This window comes from Podarcis vaucheri (genome assembly GCF_965113315.1).
Source record: "Podarcis vaucheri genome assembly, chromosome: 4".
Taxonomy (NCBI): domain Eukaryota; kingdom Metazoa; phylum Chordata; class Lepidosauria; order Squamata; family Lacertidae; genus Podarcis; species Podarcis vaucheri.
The window spans coordinates 29,319,651-29,341,065 of NC_138762.1; the positions used below are offsets into that span (position 1 = coordinate 29,319,651).

A 21,415-nucleotide genomic window follows, 5' to 3' on the forward strand; every position below is an offset into this window, starting at 1 on the left:
CTTAAAGGTTGCAGACCCCTGGTCTAGGAGCTGGCGCCTATGGTAGTTTGTTAGAAGTGAAACAAATCATAATCCCTTGTTTAGATGTAGCCAGGGATAATTTGCTTCCTCCCAGCACAAGCCAAGAGACATGGGGCAAAGCAAAACTGGAGCAATTAACTCATGCACAGCGAGCCATGCTTTATATTTTACCATGGCATGCAAACAAGGCCACTAAACCCAGAATAAAACAGCAATCCAGGATAATAAAGGCAAGCCATAAAAGGTCATAGAAGCTGGGGTTTGTTTTTTGGTGTGTGTTTTTTTAAAGACAGATAACCTGGCAGCTAAATGATAATATGATAATAGCACATAATGATAAATTATAATATATGTACAAGGCAAACAGAACCAGTGTGGTTACAATCACTGGAGTAGGACTGGGAAGGCCCAATTTCAAGTGGTGATCCAGTCATGAAAGTCACAGAGTGACTTTGGGCCAACTATTTCTCAGCCTATCTCAGAGATCAAATGTGAAGATAAATTTGGGGGTAGGTTAAAACCACGTACTCTCTTGGGAGGAAAGAGTGGGATATAAATATAAATAAATGAACAAACATTCCCAGGTTGCAGGTTCCAGAACCTTGCAGTGGTGAATTACATTTTACAACATCCACACAGCATTCTAGTTTGAATGTAAAGAGCCATTCCTAGATGAAATTATACGAAAGCAGAAATAAATGAATAGCAGTCCTGAAAGTACTTGTATAAAATGTGTACTCAATATGGATGATCTTCTAGAAGAAAAGTCTAAAAAATTTCCTTGCTAAATAGCTTTTGTTCTCTGGTCTGCATGCAAGCAAATTTCCTGCTATCAAATTTGCTATTTTACCAAGTGGTATGCAAAATACATAGTCAACAAAAGCATAAAATCTAGCCAAAATCTGTAAATATAATCAAACTAATAGTGCAGTTTAATCTAGCTGCAATAAATTACCAAAACAACTTTTAAAAATTACAGTACTACTGCTTCATTAAAATACCATTGCAATCTTAAAACATCCCTAAACTTTATACATTTATAACTCCTAGTTGGTTAAACATATTAGTGGTTATTATTTAAACAAAATAAGAGACATCAACAAATTTGTTTACTTAAGGTTCTAATTTATGCTCATGTGTAATACTGAATCTGCTGTAGAAAAACCACCATTATGCTTTGGTACCTAGCCTTTGGCTCATTTGAGGCATTGCATCAAACAGTGGTTTCCACTAACCAATGTATTTAGAACTCGAGCAAAGTTTGAGCTTCCAAATATGCAGGTAAATTGAAAGGTGCTTGTTTGCTTCTGTTTTCTGGGGTTTTTTTTTTAAACTCAGGTCTTTGAATGTAGTAGCTCCAAGTTTGCTGAGAGAAGGCAACAGTTGCAACTGTGGTTAGCCTATTAATACAAAAAAATTGTAGCACAAACCAGGGTTTTCAGAATTACTTTTTAAGTTTGCCTTTCTGGCCAGAGTTTACTTTTCTGGCTAATTGCAAACCATCTGTAGTCAATTCAGACATCATTCTAAACCATAGCTCAGTTTCTTTAATCATTGCCCATATTAATTCAGACAATCCTAAGTAATGTGATTGGGGAAAGTGGAAGGTTTTGTAACATTTTCATTATTTTATTTTATCTATACCAGTTTATATACTGCCCTCCTATGCGGTGCAGCAATATAAGAACATAACTTAAGAAGGTTAAGTGTTCAACTAATTTTGTGTCTTATTTTAATGAAGCATTGTTTAATAACCTTTCTAAATGCTTACCAATAATCAAACTTTAAAGTTGCATGGGTTTAACTTTTGCATACAATTTGTCTTTTTTTATGCAAGAAAATGAGCATCCTACAGCTGGAGTTTGTAGAAAAATGTGTTCATGTTCTTGTGATTTTTTTAAAAAATGGTGTTGATTAAAACAAGACAAAAAATAAACTGCTATGTTACAGCTAGCCGAAATGATAAAGGCAAGTTGAAAACGAAGCTATAGATTCACAGTCTTTCACTATCATGTAACACCTTGAGGACTGAGGAAAATACTTGAACTTTCCTCATAGTTTCCAGTGTTACCCAGTGGAGGGTAATCTTTCTCAGGAAAGTGAAAAATTAATGGATGCTAGCTTTCAAGAGCTCCTTTTGAAAAAGGAGCTCTTCTGGTAAGCCATTTTTCCTTTTTTAGCTGCTCAAAATTATATCCATGCAACATGCTGGTTGGCCATTTATTTCTATGAAAATACAGGGTTTGGGGGGTTTTCTGCTGTATGTTTTGACACGCCCTTGAATTTTGGTAGATGTATTGAATGATCAAGACTGAATGTGCCAGGAGTCTCCTTTTTTTGTGAGGGAGAAATCAATTGTGCCTGCTTAGGATTTTACATGGTACATACAGTGTATTTCATTGCTCAAGGAAAAACAGAATCTCTCCTCACCTCCAAGAAAAGCCTAGGTGAGTGGGCGGGAGACTGTGAGACATACTTATCCAACAGAAGGTGTTACACAGGCATAGTGGTTTCTAGGACAAGGGGGCAGAACAGGGGAAAAAACTCAGCCCTGGTTGGTAACAAATCTGTCTCCAGTATGTTGGCAGGGAGGAGGGTAGGGCCATTCCCATCATCTAAGCTTAAAACTAGACATATGGCTGGCTGCTTACAAAGCAGCCCATCTCTCTCTCCCTGTTTACCCTCTGATGGTCACTAGTAGTGCAAAATGCATTACAGATTTCTTTGCCCACAGGTGTCAACCAGTGAAAGGGAACCTTGTGACACCATCACGTCATGAGATGCATTTGGTATTCCTAGGTGTTTGGGGTAACAGAAATGGGGATGCTGCTTTCAGTAGCAGCCACATGTGCCGTAACATCTAATTTTGGCCTAACAGGGCTGCCTCCAGTTACCCTATTACTTAATAACCTGGTTCAGATATACACATCTCAGCATATTAAGCCCAGATATGAATCTTGTGCCTGCATGAGCCATCATTATGCCATCCTTTCCCTCCTCTCTTCTGAGATTGAAGGCTTTTTGGATTACTTAACCATAATTTCCTGTTATGTCTGTCTCACCACATCTGAACAGTTTAGTTAGCTTCATATCCTTCCCCCACTCCCCAAAAAACTGGTAACCATAGTGCACTGAGAAGGGAGGAGAGAAGATGGGTGAATATCAGTTGTTGGTAAGCTGAGAAACACCCTAACGTCCAATTTCAGTTTGCCATAAATTCAAATCTGTAAGCACTGTTTTGCCAGCGTGTCAGTATGCTTGTTTTCCCCCCAGTACCTATTGTAAAGCAGACCTGGGAAAAAGAGGCCGCTCTTATTGAATACTACAGTGATTATGCAGAAAGTTCAATACCCACTGTTGATTTAGGAGTGCCAAATACTGATAGAGGTAAGTTTTAACACGATGTGATATTATTTTGCATGAGTTGTACAGTGTTTTCATAACAGAATTTGCACAAGATGATGAGCTGCCTAATTTATTTCCCATGAGGTGGCCTGTGAGTCTGCCAGTGAGATAAGGAGGCACAAAGACAAGACTCTTTTCGTGGGACTGATTACAGTGCGATTCAGTTGGAGGCAGCACCAGCGAGTGCTCTACCAGTTTGGGAGTGCAGAGGGGGAAATTCCTCCTACTTTTGCTGCTGCTGCATACATTCATCATGAATCAGTGCAGTGTGAAAATAGCAGCCCTCTATTCTGTTCATCTGCCTGCCTTTGTGAAATCAGCATTCAGGACACCAGTTTCCTCCTTCTTCCCATACCTGTTTGCATGATTGCAAATTCTGCCTTCTGACTGAACAAGACTAAGGAGAAAGATGGAAGGAGGCAGGTGATTGAAAGAAAGAAGGAGAGAAATCAGCTGATAGGTGTAAAGAGGCTGAGAGAGGAAGAAGCCAAGGACCAAGGAAAAAACAAATTTGGAAAGGATTGAGGAAAGAAAGGGAGACCTAAGAACCACCGTGATTTGAGCCTAGTTTTAGATGCCCGTTTGAAATTGCTGGATATCAAAAGTGAGCAAGAATGGTCAGCTTTGCATACACACCTACTCCATGGCATAGAGTCCTCCTGTGCCCACTCCCTGCATTCCTCAAGCCCTCCATGCCCACTGCTGAAGGGGCATGGTAAGGTGCAGCAGGCAAGAGTTTGACAGGCTGGGATGCCTCCAAATTATGTCATACTCTTTATTGCAGGAAATCCATATATTTATATATCTGAATGATGGGGATAAAGGTGCAACCCAGCCCTAATCTGAACACATGGCAAAGATTATTTTGAAGTGTTAAGAATGATTTTTATAATCATCACACTATATGTCTAATTATTGAATTCCTTTACTTTTTTGTGTTTCGTGTCTAGGTCATTGTGGGAAGACTTTTGCCATTTTGGAAAGGTTTCTAAAGCACAGCCCTGCTGCAACACCTTGGTTAGTCATTGTGGATGATGACACTTTAATAAGGTATGCATTTCGGAATTAGATGAAGCTAAACCGTACGTTGCTTTACAAGTCAACTTGTTCAAAAGTCACTATTGCAGAGCTAACAGGCAGTGTGCAGTTTGCAAGTGAAACAAAAAGCATAAACATTTATGAGTCAATGCAATATTTTCCTGTCGTACAGGAAATCCAAGCAACGTAACAGTAAATTAAAAACATCTCTCAAATGGTAGATTAAAAATACAATTGGATACATGAAATGCTCATTGTGGCAGAAAATTGGATTCGTGTCTTGCAGGATGGTAAATTGGCAACATTTTTCCATCGCTGGGATTTGTTACTCCAAATGAACTAGAAGTTATGACTGGGAGACAACAGCAGCAGTACAGGAAAATACCATATGTTTTAATTCCTGGTGTATTTTGAGTAAAACTCTTGTTCAAGTTGAACAGTTTTCCGAATTCTTGCAGTGTCCACAGCCAAAAAACACCTTTGTGTCTCTGAAGACGAGACAGCTGACCTGTTCAAAACTACTTTGCAAAAGGGTAACTTTTGCATAACATAGTGAATGGCAAGTTGTACAAGGAGAAGCCTCCATCTTCTGCTCCCTCTGCTCTGCCTCCCAGGCCTTTCTGGAAGAAGAAGAAGAAGAGTTTGGATTTGATATCCCGCTTTATCACTACCCTAAGGAGTCTCAAAGCGGCTAACATTCTCCTTTCCCTTCCTCCCCCACAACAAACACTCTGTGAGGTGAGTGGGGCTGAGAGACTTCAAAGAAGTGTGACTGGCCCAAGGTCACCCAGCAGCTGCATGTGGAGAAGCGGAGACGCGAACCCGGTTCCCCAGATTGCAAGACTACCGCTCTTAACCACTACACCACGCTGGCTCTGGAAGATATGGGGATGTTCCTGAACAAGTTGGGGGGACCTTTTCCACTCTTGCAACTTTAGATCCAACTTGCAACTGTCTGTTCCCCACATAGTTGCTGTTTTTTCTCCTTACATATTTTTGAAGCTTTTTTTATCCTGGGTGATCAGATTCTGTTACACTGAAATATTGAAATAATAAAATAGTACTGTCCTCAAAGGTCAGGATTATAATATTAAAAATTGAGTCCAAGTTAAAAGATGAGAAGAAGAAGAAGAAGAAGAAGAAGAAGAAGAGGAGGAGGAGTTTGGATTTGATATCCCGCCTTTTACTCCCCTTCAGGAGTCTCAAAGCGGCTAACATTCTTCTTTCCCTTCCTCCCCCACAACAAACACTCTGTGAGGTGAGCGGGGCTGAGAGACTTCAAAGAAGTGTGACTGGCCCAAGGTCACCCAGCAGCTGCATGTGGAGGAGCGGAGACGCGAACCCGGTTCCCCAGATTACGAGACTACCGCTCTTAACCACTACACCACACTGGCTTAAAGCTAACAATGTACGACTGACAGTTGAATTTTCTCATTAATTTAAGGGAAAGTACACCATTTACTGATTGCATGAGAGCAAAAAGCACACAAATGGGTATACAGAAATAACCAATAGTGAGAAATAGAAACTCTGACATATGTTTAAAACTGAACAATTTTTTTTTCATATTTGCTGAACTGAAGATTCAGTGTTGCAAGCAATAATTTTATCTTTTGCAAAGGAAGCACTGGCCTAGAAATGACAAATTGTAGCACAAAAAGGTATGCCTAATAGGCTGGTTTCTGTAAGACTCTCAGATGCCTGCTAATTTAATCCACTTCCAATACAAGCTATTTTTATATAATCTACCACAATGTTTTATAGAAATGTCAACATATTATCCTATGTCTTTTCTGTACAAACCTCTAAAAAGTCATGCTCATTCTTACTGAGAAAAGATCACATCATCTTGCCTCTTTGATTTGTTTTATTTTCTTTGAATAGCTCTATCTCTTTGCACTTAGAGGCTATTACAAAAGAGTACTTCTTTCTTATCCTTGGAAATGGCATAGTAAGTAGAGCATGTGCTACACTTTAGCCGGCAACAGCCGCAATCGAGGAAGTTGTCACTGTCAGGTTTTGAATTTGGAGGGCTAGCAGTAGGAGGGTTGAGCTTCTTGGAATTCTTTTCTAGCATTAGTCTAACGTGGGTTTCAGAAAACAACAATTCATTGATGTCTTGATGGATTAGTTGATGACAAAGTCAGAACTATCAGAAGCATCACTTTAAAACATAATTCCCTAAATTCTTGGGATGCATAGTTTTCTACCCACTGTGACAGCAAAGTCAGTAGGAAATCAGTCACACAACAGATAAAGTAAAGGTAAAGGGACCCGACCATTAGGTCCAGTCGTGGCCGACTCTGGGGTTGCGGCGCTCATCTCGCTTTACTGGCCGAGGGAGCCGACGTACAGCTTCCGGGTCATGTGGCCAGCATGACTAAGCCACTTCTGGCGAACCAGAGCAGCGCACGGAAATGCCGTTTACCTTCCCACCGGAGCGGTACCTATTTATCTACTTGCACTTTGATGTGCTTTCGAACTTCTAGGTTGGCAGGAGCTGGGGCCGAGCAACAGGAGCTCACCCCATTGCAGGGATTCGAACCGCCGACCTTCTGATCAGGAAGTCCTAGGCTCTGTGGTTTAACCCACAGCGCCACCCGCGTCCCACCACACAACAGATACTTACATATAAATAAACGGCAGTTGAAGAAAAAAGGGGTCAGACCCATGCTGGCTGAAATGTTGGACTTCTCATTCAGTCTTGACCCTTCTATCCCCCCAGAACGGATATTTTTGTTGTTACAAATATATCAATCATAATAAATCCAACAAATATAAAAGCATAATAAAACATCAAACATTAAAAAATTCCCTATACGGGGCTGCCTTTAGATGTCTTCTAAAAGTTGTATAGTTATTTATCACCTTGACATCAGATGGGAGGTCGTTCCACAGGGTGGGTGCCACTACCAAGAAGGCCCTCTGCCTGGCTCCCTGTAACTTCACTTATCACAGTGAGGGAACCGCCAGAAGCCCTTGGAGCTGGACCTCAGTTTTCTGGCTGAACCATAGGGGTCGAGATGCTCCTTCAGGTATATGGGGCAGAGGCTGTTTAGGGCTTTAAATGTGAGCACCAACACTTTGAATTGTGCTTAGAAACATACTGGGAGCCAATATAGATCCTTTAGGACTGGTGTTATGTGGTCCCGGCGGCTGCTCCCAGTCACCAGTCTAGCTGCTACATTGTGGATTGGTTGTAGTTTCCAAGTCACCTTCAAAGGTACCCCGTGTAGAGCACATTGCAGTAATCCAAGCAGGAGATAACCAAAGCGTGCATGACTTTGGTGAGACAGTGCACAGGCAGGTAGGATTTCAGCCTGCATACCAGATGTTAGCCAGCGCTCCTGGACACAGAATTAACCTGTGCCTCCATGAACAGCTGTGAGTCTAAAATGACCCCCGGCCTGCATACCGGGGCACAGTTACCTCATTCAGGACTAGGGAATTCTCCACACCTGCCCACCCCATGTTCCCCAGAAACAATACTTCTGTCTTGTCAGGATTCAATATATATCTGTTAGCTGCCATCTATCCTCGACATAGGGCATTCACCACCCTCACTGGTTCCAATTTAAATGATTTAAATCTGGATTGGGAAGCACCCCAACTCTAATAAATCATGAGTAGATGCTTTTGGCCTCTCCTTTTTTTTTGCAATTTTGCAGTCTGTGTCGTACATCTAATTTGAGCCTCTGTTCCAGTTACTTTTAAGTAATCTCCAGGCTCCCTGTTGATCCTCCTAATGGCATGCTATAGCTTTTCCTCAACTTTTCTTTTTCCTTTTATGTATCTAAGCTAGACAGTGGTTGACAAATTGGTTCCAAATAAATATACCCTGTTGATTAATATTTGCTGTTTGAATGCTAAATACTTTTATAGACTACCCTTGAATGCAAATGTAATAAAATGTAACTAGCTGTCCTCTAAATATCCTTGAAAGTAGCTATCCTTCCACTGTATTCTCCCAGAAAACTGTTCTGTGTAACTCAAAAGTCTTGATATTTATTTTGGCACAAACATACACATCTCTTGTAAAAGATAAAAGTACTCTGGTTTTGAGGGAGAAATATTGTTTCACTATGAATCATTTGCATAATAAACATTTTCCTAAGTACTGTATGGAAAATATCCTACTGATGCCTGTTTGATAAAATATGGAAATAGCAAAAGCTATAAAATATATCAAATAAAAAGAGGTCCTCTATAAGTGGAAGCATAACTATTTTTAATTTGTATTTAATCATATATTAAAGTCATGGGAATTCTTACAGCATGTAATGAGGCCACCTGTGGAGCAAAATCTAAGCCATTCATAAACCATTTCTTGAGGGGGAAACTAGCTTAAAAGAAAGACATCATAGAGTCAGAGAATTCCAACTCTAGAGTTGGAAGGGACCCTGAGGGTCATCTAGTCCAACCCCTTGCATGGCAGGAGTCTCATATAAAGCATCTATGACAGATGACCATTCAACCTCTGCTTAGAAACCTCAAATGAAGAAGACCCCACCACCTTCCAAAGGAGCCTTTTCCACTGTTCAACAGCTATTATTATCAGAAAGTTCTTCTGGTGTTTAGTCTGAATCTCCTTTCTTGTAGCTTGAATCCATTGGTTCAGGTCCTACCCTTCAGAGCTAGAGAAAAGCTTGCTCCATCTGCCCTGTGGCAACCTTTTAAATATTTGAAGGTGGCTATTGTATCCCCTCTTAGTCTCCTCTTTTCCAGGGTGTACATAGCCAACTCCCTCAAATGTTGTGCTTGGTTTTCAGACTTTTGTTATCTCAGTGACCCTCCTCTACACACATTCCTGATTGTCAATATCCTTCTTAAATTGTGGAGTCCAGAAGAAAAGAGCAGTACTATTACTTCTCTTGGTCTGGGCGCTATACCTCTGTTGATACAATCTAGAATGCCATTAGCTTTTTCTGTTGCTGTTACTGTTACGCTTGTGGTCTACTATAAGACCCCTGGATCCTTTTCACATGGACTACTGGCAAACCAGGTGTCCCTCTCCCCCATCTTATATTTGTACAGCTGGCTGTTCCTGCCTTACATTTCTCCCTATTCAAGTTCATTTTGTTAGTTTGGATCCAGTTCTCCAATCTGTTAAGGGCATGTTGAATCCCAAGCCTGTCTTCTGTGACATTAGTTACCCTTCTGAGCCAGTGTGGTGTAGTGGTTAAGAGCGGTAGTCTCATAATCTGGGGAACCGGGTTCGCTTCCCCGCTCCTCCACCTGCAGCTGCTGGGTGACCTTGGGCCAGTCACACTTCTTAGAAGTCTCTCAGCCCCACTCACCTTGTTGTGGGGGAGGAAGGGAAAGGAGAATGTTAGCCGCTTTGAGACTCCTGAAGGGTAGTGATAAAGCGGGATATCAAAACCAAACTCCTCCTCCTCCTCTTCTTCTTCTTCTTCTTCTTCTTCTTCTTCTTCTTCTTCTCAGTTTGGCATCATCTGCAAAGTTGATGAACATCCCCTCAATTCCTTCATCCAAGTCATTTGTAAAGACATGGGAAGAACAACTGGTCCAGGACAGAACCCTGCAGCACCCCACCTTTTCTGAAATTTGTTTTCCTTGTAACATTTTTATGTTCCCCCATTCAGTTGGATAAAAGAGCTTATACTGTAGCACACGTTCCCAGTGCCTTTAGTGATACCAAAGCCATTTGCATGTTTGAATAATTTACCTTAAAACATAAGTTCATAGACAATAGATTTCAAGATGATGGACTATTTCTCAGCCTAGCTTGGGGCCCCAACATGATACAAGCTTTGATGATGTTCTGGTACAATGTCCCTTTCACTAACGCAGTATATTTAGGAAGGTCTCAGAGCTGGTTCAACAGCTCTGTGGGGGAGTGGTAGCTGAGTCTGGCACTAGCATCACCATTCCAGTTTCTGTGGAAGCACCATCTGGAAGCTCCCTAGTTTTCCAGCACAACAGCTCATAGGATTTGGATGGTGAGATCTAGTTATACATTTTGAGACAAGAAATACCTCTTTCAAAACGTAAAATACAATAGTTCTCTGAACCTGCTTAATTTTGTTTGAGGTTGCTCTGAAATATAAATGCATTAAAATGATATACACTGACATGAAAGATTTTTTATGAAGATCTATTTGTCTTTTGAACTCCGAAATCATTCCTGCTTGCCATCCTTAGGGAATAGTCTGGGGGAAACTATGGCTATTTATTATGAAGTAAAGACACTGTGTGTCAGACAAACTTAAATATTCCTTTTAAAGTAATATTTCATTAAATATATAGATCTGACTTTGAAGCAAAGCCAAGAGGATTTTTTATATTATTATTTGGGGGGGGGCGGGGCGGAGAAACAACTTCTTAAAATAATCAGAAGACATTCGTTTCAGTCTTCAATGTCAACAATTAATCTGCACGTTTTGTTTAGGCTGACAGCTTAAGAGCTTTGGAACTGCTTAAAGGAATTAAGTGTATTTGAATATGCTGCTTCATCTTTTAGCATTTCTAGGCTCCAGAAATTTCTCAGCTGCTACAACCCGACCGAGCCAGTGATTATTGGAGAACGCTATGGTTATGGATTGGGGTCAGGAGGCTATAGTTATATCACTGGTGGAGGAGGGTAAGTTGTTTAATTTAAACAGAATTGGGACTTATTTATTTATTTTACAAAAACATTTCTGTACCGCTGTATCATAAAAAATATATCACAGTCACTTGCAACAACATAAAACCAAGCTATAAAATCATAGAAAGTTAAAGCAAGTTAGAAGCAAAAAGAAATGAAAAACAAACACTGATAGACCACTGTGCATGATGTACTCTTAATTGCCTGCGTGGGTCTGGCAGAAGAGAAAAGTTTTTGGCAGGCGTTTCACTACCTTTGCTTTTTAATGTTTTATAAATGATTAAGGGTGAGCCATGAGGTAGCCAAGCTTGTTGATGAGATCACATTGTTCAAGGTGATTAAAAGAAAAAAGGGGTTGTGATGAGCTCCCAAAGGATCCCTCGCAACTGGACAAATGGGTAGTAAAATGGTAAATGCAATTCAGTGTGTGCAAATGTAAAGTGATGCGCATTAGGGCAAAATAAAATGATCATTTCACAGTGAATGGGAGCAGGGAATAAGTTCCATGCACAGGAGAGGCAGGGAAAATCATGTATTGAGGTGGCTGCCGCACCTGTTCACTCAAGACTGCTGATGCAATGCTGCATTCTTCTGCTGGGAAAGAAAGTTCTTTGCATCTGCAGCCCTCTCTCATCTTAGGCAAGGTGTTTCAGGGTGCTTTGTTTCCAACAAGAGGAGGCATCCGCAGTGGAATACCCAGCCAAATGACTGCAGCATAGCAGCATTAGAGTCTCTGCTATGCTCAGGAGGCATGTACGTTAACAACTTTCTACACATTCACAGTGCGTTGAGCCTCTTTTTGATGCACAGTTGTCTTGGCTGTCACCCTGCTAAGAAAAATCAGTTGAGGGAGAAATGCTGTTCTTATCATCTTATGAAATAACTTACAGCGTCAAAAGGAGTGACTATAAGACTCCAATAATCTTAAAGCACATGGTTAGTGGCTTGGGTAAATATTTTCACAAGCAACTGGATACGCTTCTTAACTTTCTCAGGTTGTGATGAGTCTAGCTTTTCAGAACTGAAATAGGCATATGACCAAGCATTCTGTTTGGTATTGACATTACTTTTAAGCACAGAGGTGAGATAGGAATATGTTTCTAATATCAAAGGAGCCACTGACTGTAATATAGAGTTACAACTGATACCATGAGCTGGTTCACGTGTAATGCTAAGCCAAGCCATAGTTTAGGGTTAATGTGAGGTTTCGGAAAGAGCAGATTGCAGTGGTTACTATCCTCCCCTGCTTCTCCTGCTCCTGCTCCTGCATTGCTGTGTACTAAGCCATAAACTGTAAACTCAAGTTGTCTGGAGAAAGACAAACCATTAGCCCAGGTTTGGATGACGTCCTAAGCCAAACCATTGCTTAGCTCGTAGCAGCAACATGACCAGAGGAGGAACAAACCAGGTGAGATCTCTGTAGGATCACACACACTCACCTGTTAACTAAAAACCATGGTTTAACTTACCATTTCATGTGAACCAGCTCTAGATCACTAGTGATATTCACCATATACAGGAGTGTCCACAACCAATCTTCATTCATTCCTATGAGTAACATGACCCAAGTGTTAATTTTACCAAACACCTTTTGTGCTAGTAGACTATTTGTATTTGGTGCTGTCATTTTGTAATTGTCGTAATCATTCGCACCTTTTTGCAGTGATATAACAGTTAAAACGTTTCTTGTTAACTTTGTCATTTAAGGATGGTTTTCAGCAGAGCAGCAATCCAAAGATTATTTACTAGTAAATGCCGGTGTTACAGCAATGATGCCCCTGATGATATGGTGATTGGAATGTGTTTCAGTGGTTTAGGAATTCCAGTAACACACAGCCCTCTCTTCCATCAGGTGAGTATAATTTATTATTTTTTTATTACTCATAGGTCCCAGGGCAGATAGCAGCATTAAAGCATAATATTAAAAATGGTTTATGGTAATAAAAATAAGATGGGTTCTAAAAACATAAACCTCAAGTTCTCCAAGCCAGGGTAAAGAGATGTTTGTAATTTTGGGGCAAGATCCAACATCACACCAGTTGATGTGGCAGAACTTCCCCTTGCTCTCTGGACTCCTGCAACCCACCCACCCCTTCCCATCTCCTCTGGAGCTAATGGAGGGTGGAAGCCCCATTCCCATTAGCAGAGTTTGTTGTGCAAGCCAGCTGACACTTAGATTTCACCCTTAAACTGCTTCTGTAACAGAAACACAATTTGGGGGGGTGGGGGGCAGCGGGAATATTTATTAGATTCTGAAATGGGAAATAATATTAGGAAAATCTTGCTGCGCCTACATAGTGTCTCCTCTTGTCAGAGAACCTGGGATACACGGACAATTGCAAACTGAAAAGGTGTGCTGACCCTCTGGAAGTGGTATAAATAAATTATAAAGGCTTCAGTCTTACGCATACATACCCACTGAAAAAACGGAACTTTTGAGTATTGTGTTCTAAGGAGTAGAAACTCAAAAACGAACAAACAAAACCTGCTTGATTTTTTTTGATATTTTTTTTTTTGCTAGAGAACAGATGTAAAACCTTTCAGAATAACAGGGGAGGAAGGAAATGTTAGCTGAACAGGCCATTAATATTGCAGTGCTTAAAAGTGTACCACATTTCTAAAAATAGGTATATCACCACATCTTACTTGGTTCTTACTTTGTTCTGGCAGAATATATATAAAAAATAGTGTCTTGCCTTACTCACTTTATAACCTATAATTAAAAACCTATCAAAGAATTGTAGAGTTGGAAGGGATCCTGAGGGTCATCTAGTCCAACCCCCTGCAAAGGAAGGAGAGTCTGCCAACTTGTGAAGGAGTCTGTTCCACTGTCAACAGCTCTTATACCAGAGGGTTCTCTCACAGCTATTCTCTTGTTTCATAGAATGCTACTATCATAACACTCCACAGCTTTTATATTTAGCTCTTATGGTTAATGAGAATGAATTTGTTAACGATGAATTTGTACTACGGTTTAGCTTTTTAGGCAAGGTTTGTTTTGTTTAGTTTCTGCTACGTATAGCTACATATTTAGTTTTCTCACACAAAACATGCTTTATTGGTTTGTCAAACCTATTTATTTCCCAAAAGGCAATGCATGTTTCTATCTGTATTTTAATACACTATGTAAATACTTGTTTTGAGTACATATACCTAGAACCTGATTGTAAATGCAATATGAAAACAGTAACAAGTGTGACCAGGTAAAGTTGAAATGTGATTTAAATAACAAAGTATGTTTCAGTGTTGTTGGGATTAATTTCATAGGCTAACGCAGACTTTCTAGCTTCCAATAGAGCCTGTGCATAAGCCTTCTACATCCTTGTTCACATTAAACAACCATCTTCCTTCTGAAGGATGGCTTTAGCCTCTCTTTAACAGACTCTGTTGGAAGGACCAAGGAGAATTTCATTTGAGATTTGTACGTCCTTCTGGAAGATGTGGATTACAGGGAATTAATATACATCCTCAGATCTCAGATGAGGTCAGCATATAGTTTATCTAATGGAATTTTCTCTTTGAACATGGAATCAACAGTTTAAGATAGGAAACTCAAGTCATGATTGGTCCTTTGTTCTGGGGCATTCGTCGCCATTGTCCCCACTGACTGGTTAATACAGTAATGAGGTCGGCAGAACCTGACATACTAGGTGATTTATTCCAGCCAGAGGAATTCTGTCTCCCTTGAGCCCAGAAGTCACCCAGTTTTTCTCAACAAAATTGCAGTTTAGCCTTCGTTTCCAGAGGGGGAGCTGAAAGGGGTATCTCTTGCAGCAAAACAACAACATGTATCGTGACATCTTAAAAACACTGAATTGGCTTAGCGTGTCATCCGAGTGGTTTGTCTTGCTCCAGGCAAGTTTTACAGCTCATGACTTTGTTTTCAGCAGTGCACCAGCAGCAGCAGCCAGACCAGCAGAGAAACAAAGCAGTTGTGATCTCCTCTCTGGGACCTTACATACTTGTCTGTTCACTCTAAATTATACTTTGGCTTAGCATTTTGCGCGGACCAGCTCTATCACTAGTAATATTGACTATGTGAGGGACTGTCCACAACTAGTCTTCTTTTAATTTCCGCTAGCATTGTGATGCATGTTTCACCCAGTGCAGTGTTATCTACTCTGACGGGCAACAGATTTCTAGGGCCCCAAGCAGAGGGCCCCTTCCTCTTACCTGGTTCATAAAGATATATGGGCCACAGATTGAGCCTAGGACCTTTTGCATGTAAAATAGGCATCTAACTCCTGGACTATGGTCTGTCCCCTCAAAGTCCCCTGTCCAAACCATAAACCAGTTACAGGGTATCTGAAGAAGTGTGCATGCACACGAAAGCTCATACCAAGAACTAACTTAGTTGGTCTTTAAGGTGCTACTGGAAGGAATTTTTTTATTTAAACCATAAACATTAGAGATTTAAACAAACAGCATGGAATTAGGCATAAAACCAAATTAGTGTTAATCGCTAGCTAAAATTCAAGTTTGTATTTGCCATTGATGCTAATACTTCCTATAAGATTTTGTCCAGGAATCTACTTATACAGTGGTACCTCTGGTTACGTACTTAATTCGTTCCGGAGGTCTGTTCTTAACCTGAAACTGTTCTTAACCTGAAGCACCACTTTAGCTAATGGGGACTCCTGCTACCGCCGCACAATTTCTGTTCTCATCCTGAAGCAAACCTGAGGTACTATTTCTGGGTTAGTGGAGTCTGTAACCTGAAGCGTATGTAACCCGAGGTACCACTGTATTCTTATTTCAATCTCAACACCATAGCTGAAGCAATGAAGCAGAAAACAGACTTTCTCTAGGTATCTTCTCTATTGCAACAACAACAGCAATCCATGTCAGGGCCTTGTGGAATAATAGCCCATTCATTTTTATGCAATCCGGGTTGCTTTTCTTTCCTGGGGTTCAATTACATATTTAAATTTCAATTCCATAAGAACATGAAAACAAGAGTTGAAGGGGAGACATCTCTTTAGAATAAGCTGCCCTTTTAAAATAACTGCCTGATTACAATGCTGAAGTGTTGCTGAGGTATAATTAATTATTTTGTCATCTAAAATCCCTTTTATTTCCTTCACTAGATTTACAGAGGCAAATTTAAATATTTAATGGCAACCAGTGTGTGTAAATTTGTTTGCTTTGGCATGAATACTTCACTAATGTGCACTGTTGCATTATGAGACAGTGAAAAGTAGATCCTGTTGGGATGCTGAAAAGGCTTTCATGAACAAATTACTTTTAATTGTCTCATTCTGTTGGCCTGATCCTCAATAGTCTTTGCAGATTAGCAAGAGCCCCAGATGCTTGATTTGTATTATGGTAATAATGTCACCTGGAGACGCGGGTGGCGCTGTGGGCTAAAGCCTCAACGCCTAGGGCTTGCCGATCGAAAGGTCGGCGGTTCGAATCCCCGCGGCGGGGTGCGCTCCCGCTGTTCGGTCCCAGCGCCTGCCCACCTAGCAGTTCGAAAGCACCCCCGGGTGCAAGTAGATAAATAGGTACCGCTTACCAGCGGGAAGGTAAACGGCGTTCCGTGTGCGGCTCTGGCTCGCCAGAGCAGCGATGTCACGCTGGCCACGTGACCCGGAAGTGTCCCCGGACAGCGCTGGCCCCCGGCCAATAAATGTGAGATGGGCGCACAAACCCCACAGTCTGTCAAGACTGGCCCGTTCGGGCAGGGGTACCTTTACCTTTACCTTTAATAATGTCACCTATTGATCATTCAGCACCATGATTGTGTTGGCAATCAGATTCTGGTCCTGGAACAAAAGTGGAATTTGATTTCATTTCAGGAAGTTCAAGCAAGGATGGAAGGCTTCAATGATTTCAATGCAAACTTGAATAATGTGGAATACAATAAATGCTAATTAATTAATTACATCCAAAAAAAAGTATATACCATCCTTCAGCAGAGCTTTGAGGGTGGCTTACAGAAACAAGATAAAATGCATAAATAACAACTGGTTAAAATAAAATGTTATATAATATAAACCCTGGGAGAATTTTTTTTAAAATTGCCTAGCACTGAAGTGATTACAATGGTGGTATTATGCAAACTTCCCCCAAGAGAGAATTCCACAAACGGGGTAGAACTCACTGCAAAGGCTCTTAGTCTTACCTTGGATGGTGGAAGTCCTGGGAGGAGGACCTCCAGTGGTGACCTTGGTACTTGGGTAGTTTAGTAAGGGAGTAGGGGTTCCTTACTGAGTCCTGAACCATATAGGGCTTTAAAGGTGAAGACTTGCGCTCACAAACTGGAAGCTTTAGTTACAGGTAGGTAGCCCTGTTGGACTGTCATAATCAAAACAAAATAAAAATATTCCTTCCAATATTACCTTAGTGACCAACTAAGTTTGTTATTGGTATGAGCTGAAGGGTGCATGCACATGAAAGCTCATACCAATAACAAACTTAGTTGGTCTCTAAGGTAATATTGGAAGGAATTTTTAAACTGGAAGCTTGTGAAGTTCTTTGAGTATTTCCAAAATATGCTCCCACTAACTGACTCCAGTGAAAAGCCTGGCTAATTACACAGTGACATTTAATAAATATATTGCATGGGAACTCCAACCCTGTGTTGCCAGGCTCTCCTGGCTGCTTAGAAATCTTGGGAACTGTGACGTTTAATAACAATGATTCTTGCCTCATTAGGTTTTTATGTAGTTAGAACTGCTCCACAGGTTTTTCTGTAGCTAACGTTATGGTCACATGATTCAACCCAAAAATCTATGGAGGAATCTACTAAAAATGTGTCTAATCTCCCCCTACAGAAGATAAGAGAAGTGTGGATATCTATTTTTCAGAGGAATATTTTTGGATCATTACTTCATCAGTTTTTGCTTGGGTTTGATGTGTTTCTTTTATCTAGTTGACATCTTCCCTTGTTTATCTTGACTAGAGTAGGCATTTATCTTAATTGCACCCTTCATTTTCATTATGCTATACTCTCAACTCTAAACCAGATCTCTCTCTCAGTGCAAAATATGCAATATGTAACAATAAAACAACTTGCATCTGTTTCTCTTTCCTTCAGATCATAACCTATCAACAAAATGGTTTTATAGTTAATGGATTATATGTGAATGAAGTGGTTATGGTTCTGAAAATCTCTGTATGTATTGAGCTAGGTATATCCGAGTTGTTTAACATACATACATACATACAGGAAGAAACAGTGTGGCAGTTTTATTAGCTGTACAGTATGTGGACATTCAGATCCTGTCTGTTGGAAACATGCCAGACCAATTCCACTTGGTGTGTTGGATCCACATTGGCATCCAGTCTTACATGCATAAAGCCCAATGTTCACACATACTCTGTATATGCAACCCCTACCATGCATATGGTCCAATTGTCTTCACTGGGCTTGACCTTACTGCATAAACACATTTTTATGTGTGATTCTAGTAAAAGCTTTCATGCCACATGAAACTCATTGACTCTCTTTCCACCTTTTTTAGGCTCGGCCAATGGATTACCCAAAGGACTATCTTTCCCACCAAGTTCCAATATCATTTCACAAACACTGGAACGTCGATCCAGTGAAAGTATACTTCACATGGTTGGCACCAGAACAGAAAGATTTTCAAGATGGACGTAAACACGTCAGGGAGGACTTATAATCTTTAATATATATATATTATATAATATATAAATATTGCTGTAGGTTTAATATTAGAGCACCGCCTGAATTTTGTTGTTGTATTTATAATGATTTGTTGCCCACATTGTACTGAACACTTAGGGCATGATCTGGTCCTGCTTTTGGCACACCTTCCTGTTTTCTCCCTCTGGTGTACTAGTGACATGCATCACATAACTAGGGAAGGCTGGGCAGGGGCGTGGGGAGGGCACACAGACCCCTCTTCCCTTGCAGTGCTTCAGCATTCCTTTGTGTATGTACCAGTGGTGAGAGAGGGAAAACAGATATATATTGAGCCCTATGGGACTCCTCCACACACAGGCACACACTAATACTGCGTCCTTCCTTAAATATCCCCATCCAGAATGAATTAAAATACATATCACATGCTCACATATTCATACATAAATTCAGTAAATCTACACACACATATGTGTTTGTTGGGCTGCAGGTCTTTTACTGTTAAATAACATTTACTTTTCGAATTTTGTACACATCCATAATATGTCAAATACTAAGTTTTTTTAAAAATATATTTTTTAAAAAATTCAATGATCAGCCCCCTGTCCTCCTTGGTTCTATCTCCCCACCCTGGCTGTTATCAGCATATTAGGGGTCTGGTGATAAAGTATGTGGAACTCCTTTGAGGGCTTATCCACACTTAACCTTTCCCCCTATTCTCTCCAGGCATAGCTCCGGGCTTTACAGCGTGTTCTCTCTCTCTCTCTCTCTCTCTCTCTCTCTCTCTCTCGTGCCTCAGAACTTTCCCCGCAAAAACCCGCTCTTTAAAGCTGAAGCGTAACAAGCTGCAATTTGGAGTTTCCATGGATTGCCATTTGCTCTAGACATGGAGCTTTAAAGTGCTGGCCATGCCTGGGAAGTGCAGAGGAATCCTGAGTTGCAAAGGATTTTGTGGATCTTTTTTCTGTTGGTATGTAAACAGAAGGGAGGTTGGAATTAGTCTGACTATCAGACGAGAGAATTTCTGTATTTTCATTACCTTCTCTGTCTGTATGAACATGCACTGTTCAAAACACACAATTTATAGATCATTAAAATGCAAAGGCTTGGTGTTACTAAACTGGCCACAAGGTGTCACTACTTACGACTCCAAAAACCTGGTTACACTTCCGTTAACAAATGTATCTCAATGAATCTTGGAAACTTACCGCTGTGATACTTACCTTCCTTACATGGCATTATGTAGTTTGTACGCACAAGACTGAACTCTAGTTTACATCCATAACTGAATGTCATCTACCACTTCCTTTTATTGAAGGGATACTATACGTGTAATTGTGACATGCTGAAAGCAGCTTTTTTAATTCAGTTTTGCGTAGAGTAAGGCCAAGCCAAAAGCAAGGCGGGTGGGACGAGTAATTGTGAAAAACCTCACCGCCACCCATGAAACACATAAATGTTTTCACCAATTACTTATTGTAAAAATTACAAATGGGACAAAAATGCTGGCTAGTTCAGATTGGTAACAAGAAACATTGCACACACTCTGGTTTTGCTTCATAATACCATAACGTGCCCTAATACGATCAACTACAAGATCTCTGAATGGCTGGGATTACCTCAGGATAAGAAACCACTGGTTTTGTTTGTTTGTTCTTAAAGACCCTGAAGTTACAGATCATGGAAAGAAGCAGTTGTGAGTATGGGGTAAATAAGGAGTATTAAAAAGACAAACAAGGACTCCCTTTGTAAATCTTCCATACCTTCACTCACCAAAATGTTGTGGTTGGAAATTAATTGCAGTCCTCCTAGTAAAGATTTGTATAGTATCTATCATAATAGTCCTAACATTTATAACAAAACTCGTTTTGTTGAAGGCCACTTGAGGTTGCCTAACCTAATGTTGCTTGCTGTATTTTAACCAAACACAGGGTTTTAAAGCCATATTGTATAATTGTTTTAATATATGTTTAAACATGGTTAGCACAGCACGTCATTCTGTTCCAAAGCAAAGCAGTTTCTTACCATTGGCAAAAATGAGACAGGATTTTTTTCTGTCAGGAATTACTGAAGCAGTATGCGCACGCCCGTGAATGTAGCTTGGGTATTTTTAAGCGTGTGAACGGTGAGCACATTCGAGATGGACAAGTGCTTGAATTGGAGGAACCAGCATCTTAAATGCTTTCTCTTTCTTCCCTCTCTCAGTGCCTTAAACTATAGATATTTCTACTGATAATCAGATCTTCTATGTTTTTGAACTGTATGGGGTATATTGTTATTTATGTTGTTTCAAACTGTGTAAACCTAAAATGGAATAAAACACAACTGTTTAAAAACCTAGAATGTATTATACTAGGACTTTTTGCTTGGTCAACAGAGTCATGAACCAATAACCCCTATCAGTTTTTATGTTTAAATAAGTAGGGGAAGCATATGAGAAAACGCTGCACGATGAATTTGTGTGGCCTGATCCTTTGCTTGTTTACTCAATGTGAATGCTACTGGATCTGAAGAGACTCACTTCCAGTTATGGGCGCTTATGATTGCAGACCTAATAGGGTCTGGAAGGTTGGTGTCCCTGAACAATTTGGATTGAAAGCCTTTGCAGTGAAGTGGAACACCTTTGCCTCCTAAGTCATAATGGAAAAGAATAGATAGGTGATTGCAAGAATGAAAACTGTCATGTATCCATAAAAACCATTTCCCAGTGAAGATTCAAAATTTCAACCATCTTG

At 40.4% G+C, this 21,415-nt stretch overlaps 1 protein-coding gene across 7 annotated transcripts in view; it reads left to right on the top strand.

Moving 5' to 3' along the window:
* Positions 1 to 21,019, top strand: part of B3GLCT (beta 3-glucosyltransferase) — a 70,340-nt gene extending 49,321 nt beyond the window's left edge. For all 7 annotated transcript variants that reach the window (XM_082220292.1, XM_082220296.1, XM_082220295.1 and 4 more), the window contains 5 exons: positions 3,295 to 3,408; positions 4,377 to 4,476; positions 10,946 to 11,065; positions 12,779 to 12,923; positions 18,538 to 21,019. In XM_082220292.1, coding sequence (XP_082076418.1) covers positions 3,295 to 3,408; positions 4,377 to 4,476; positions 10,946 to 11,065; positions 12,779 to 12,923; positions 18,538 to 18,699 — 641 coding nt within the window. In that variant the 3' untranslated portion in view covers positions 18,700 to 21,019. The remainder of the gene's footprint in view (positions 1 to 3,294; positions 3,409 to 4,376; positions 4,477 to 10,945; positions 11,066 to 12,778; positions 12,924 to 18,537) is intronic.
* Positions 21,020 to 21,415: the final 396 nt, after the last annotated feature.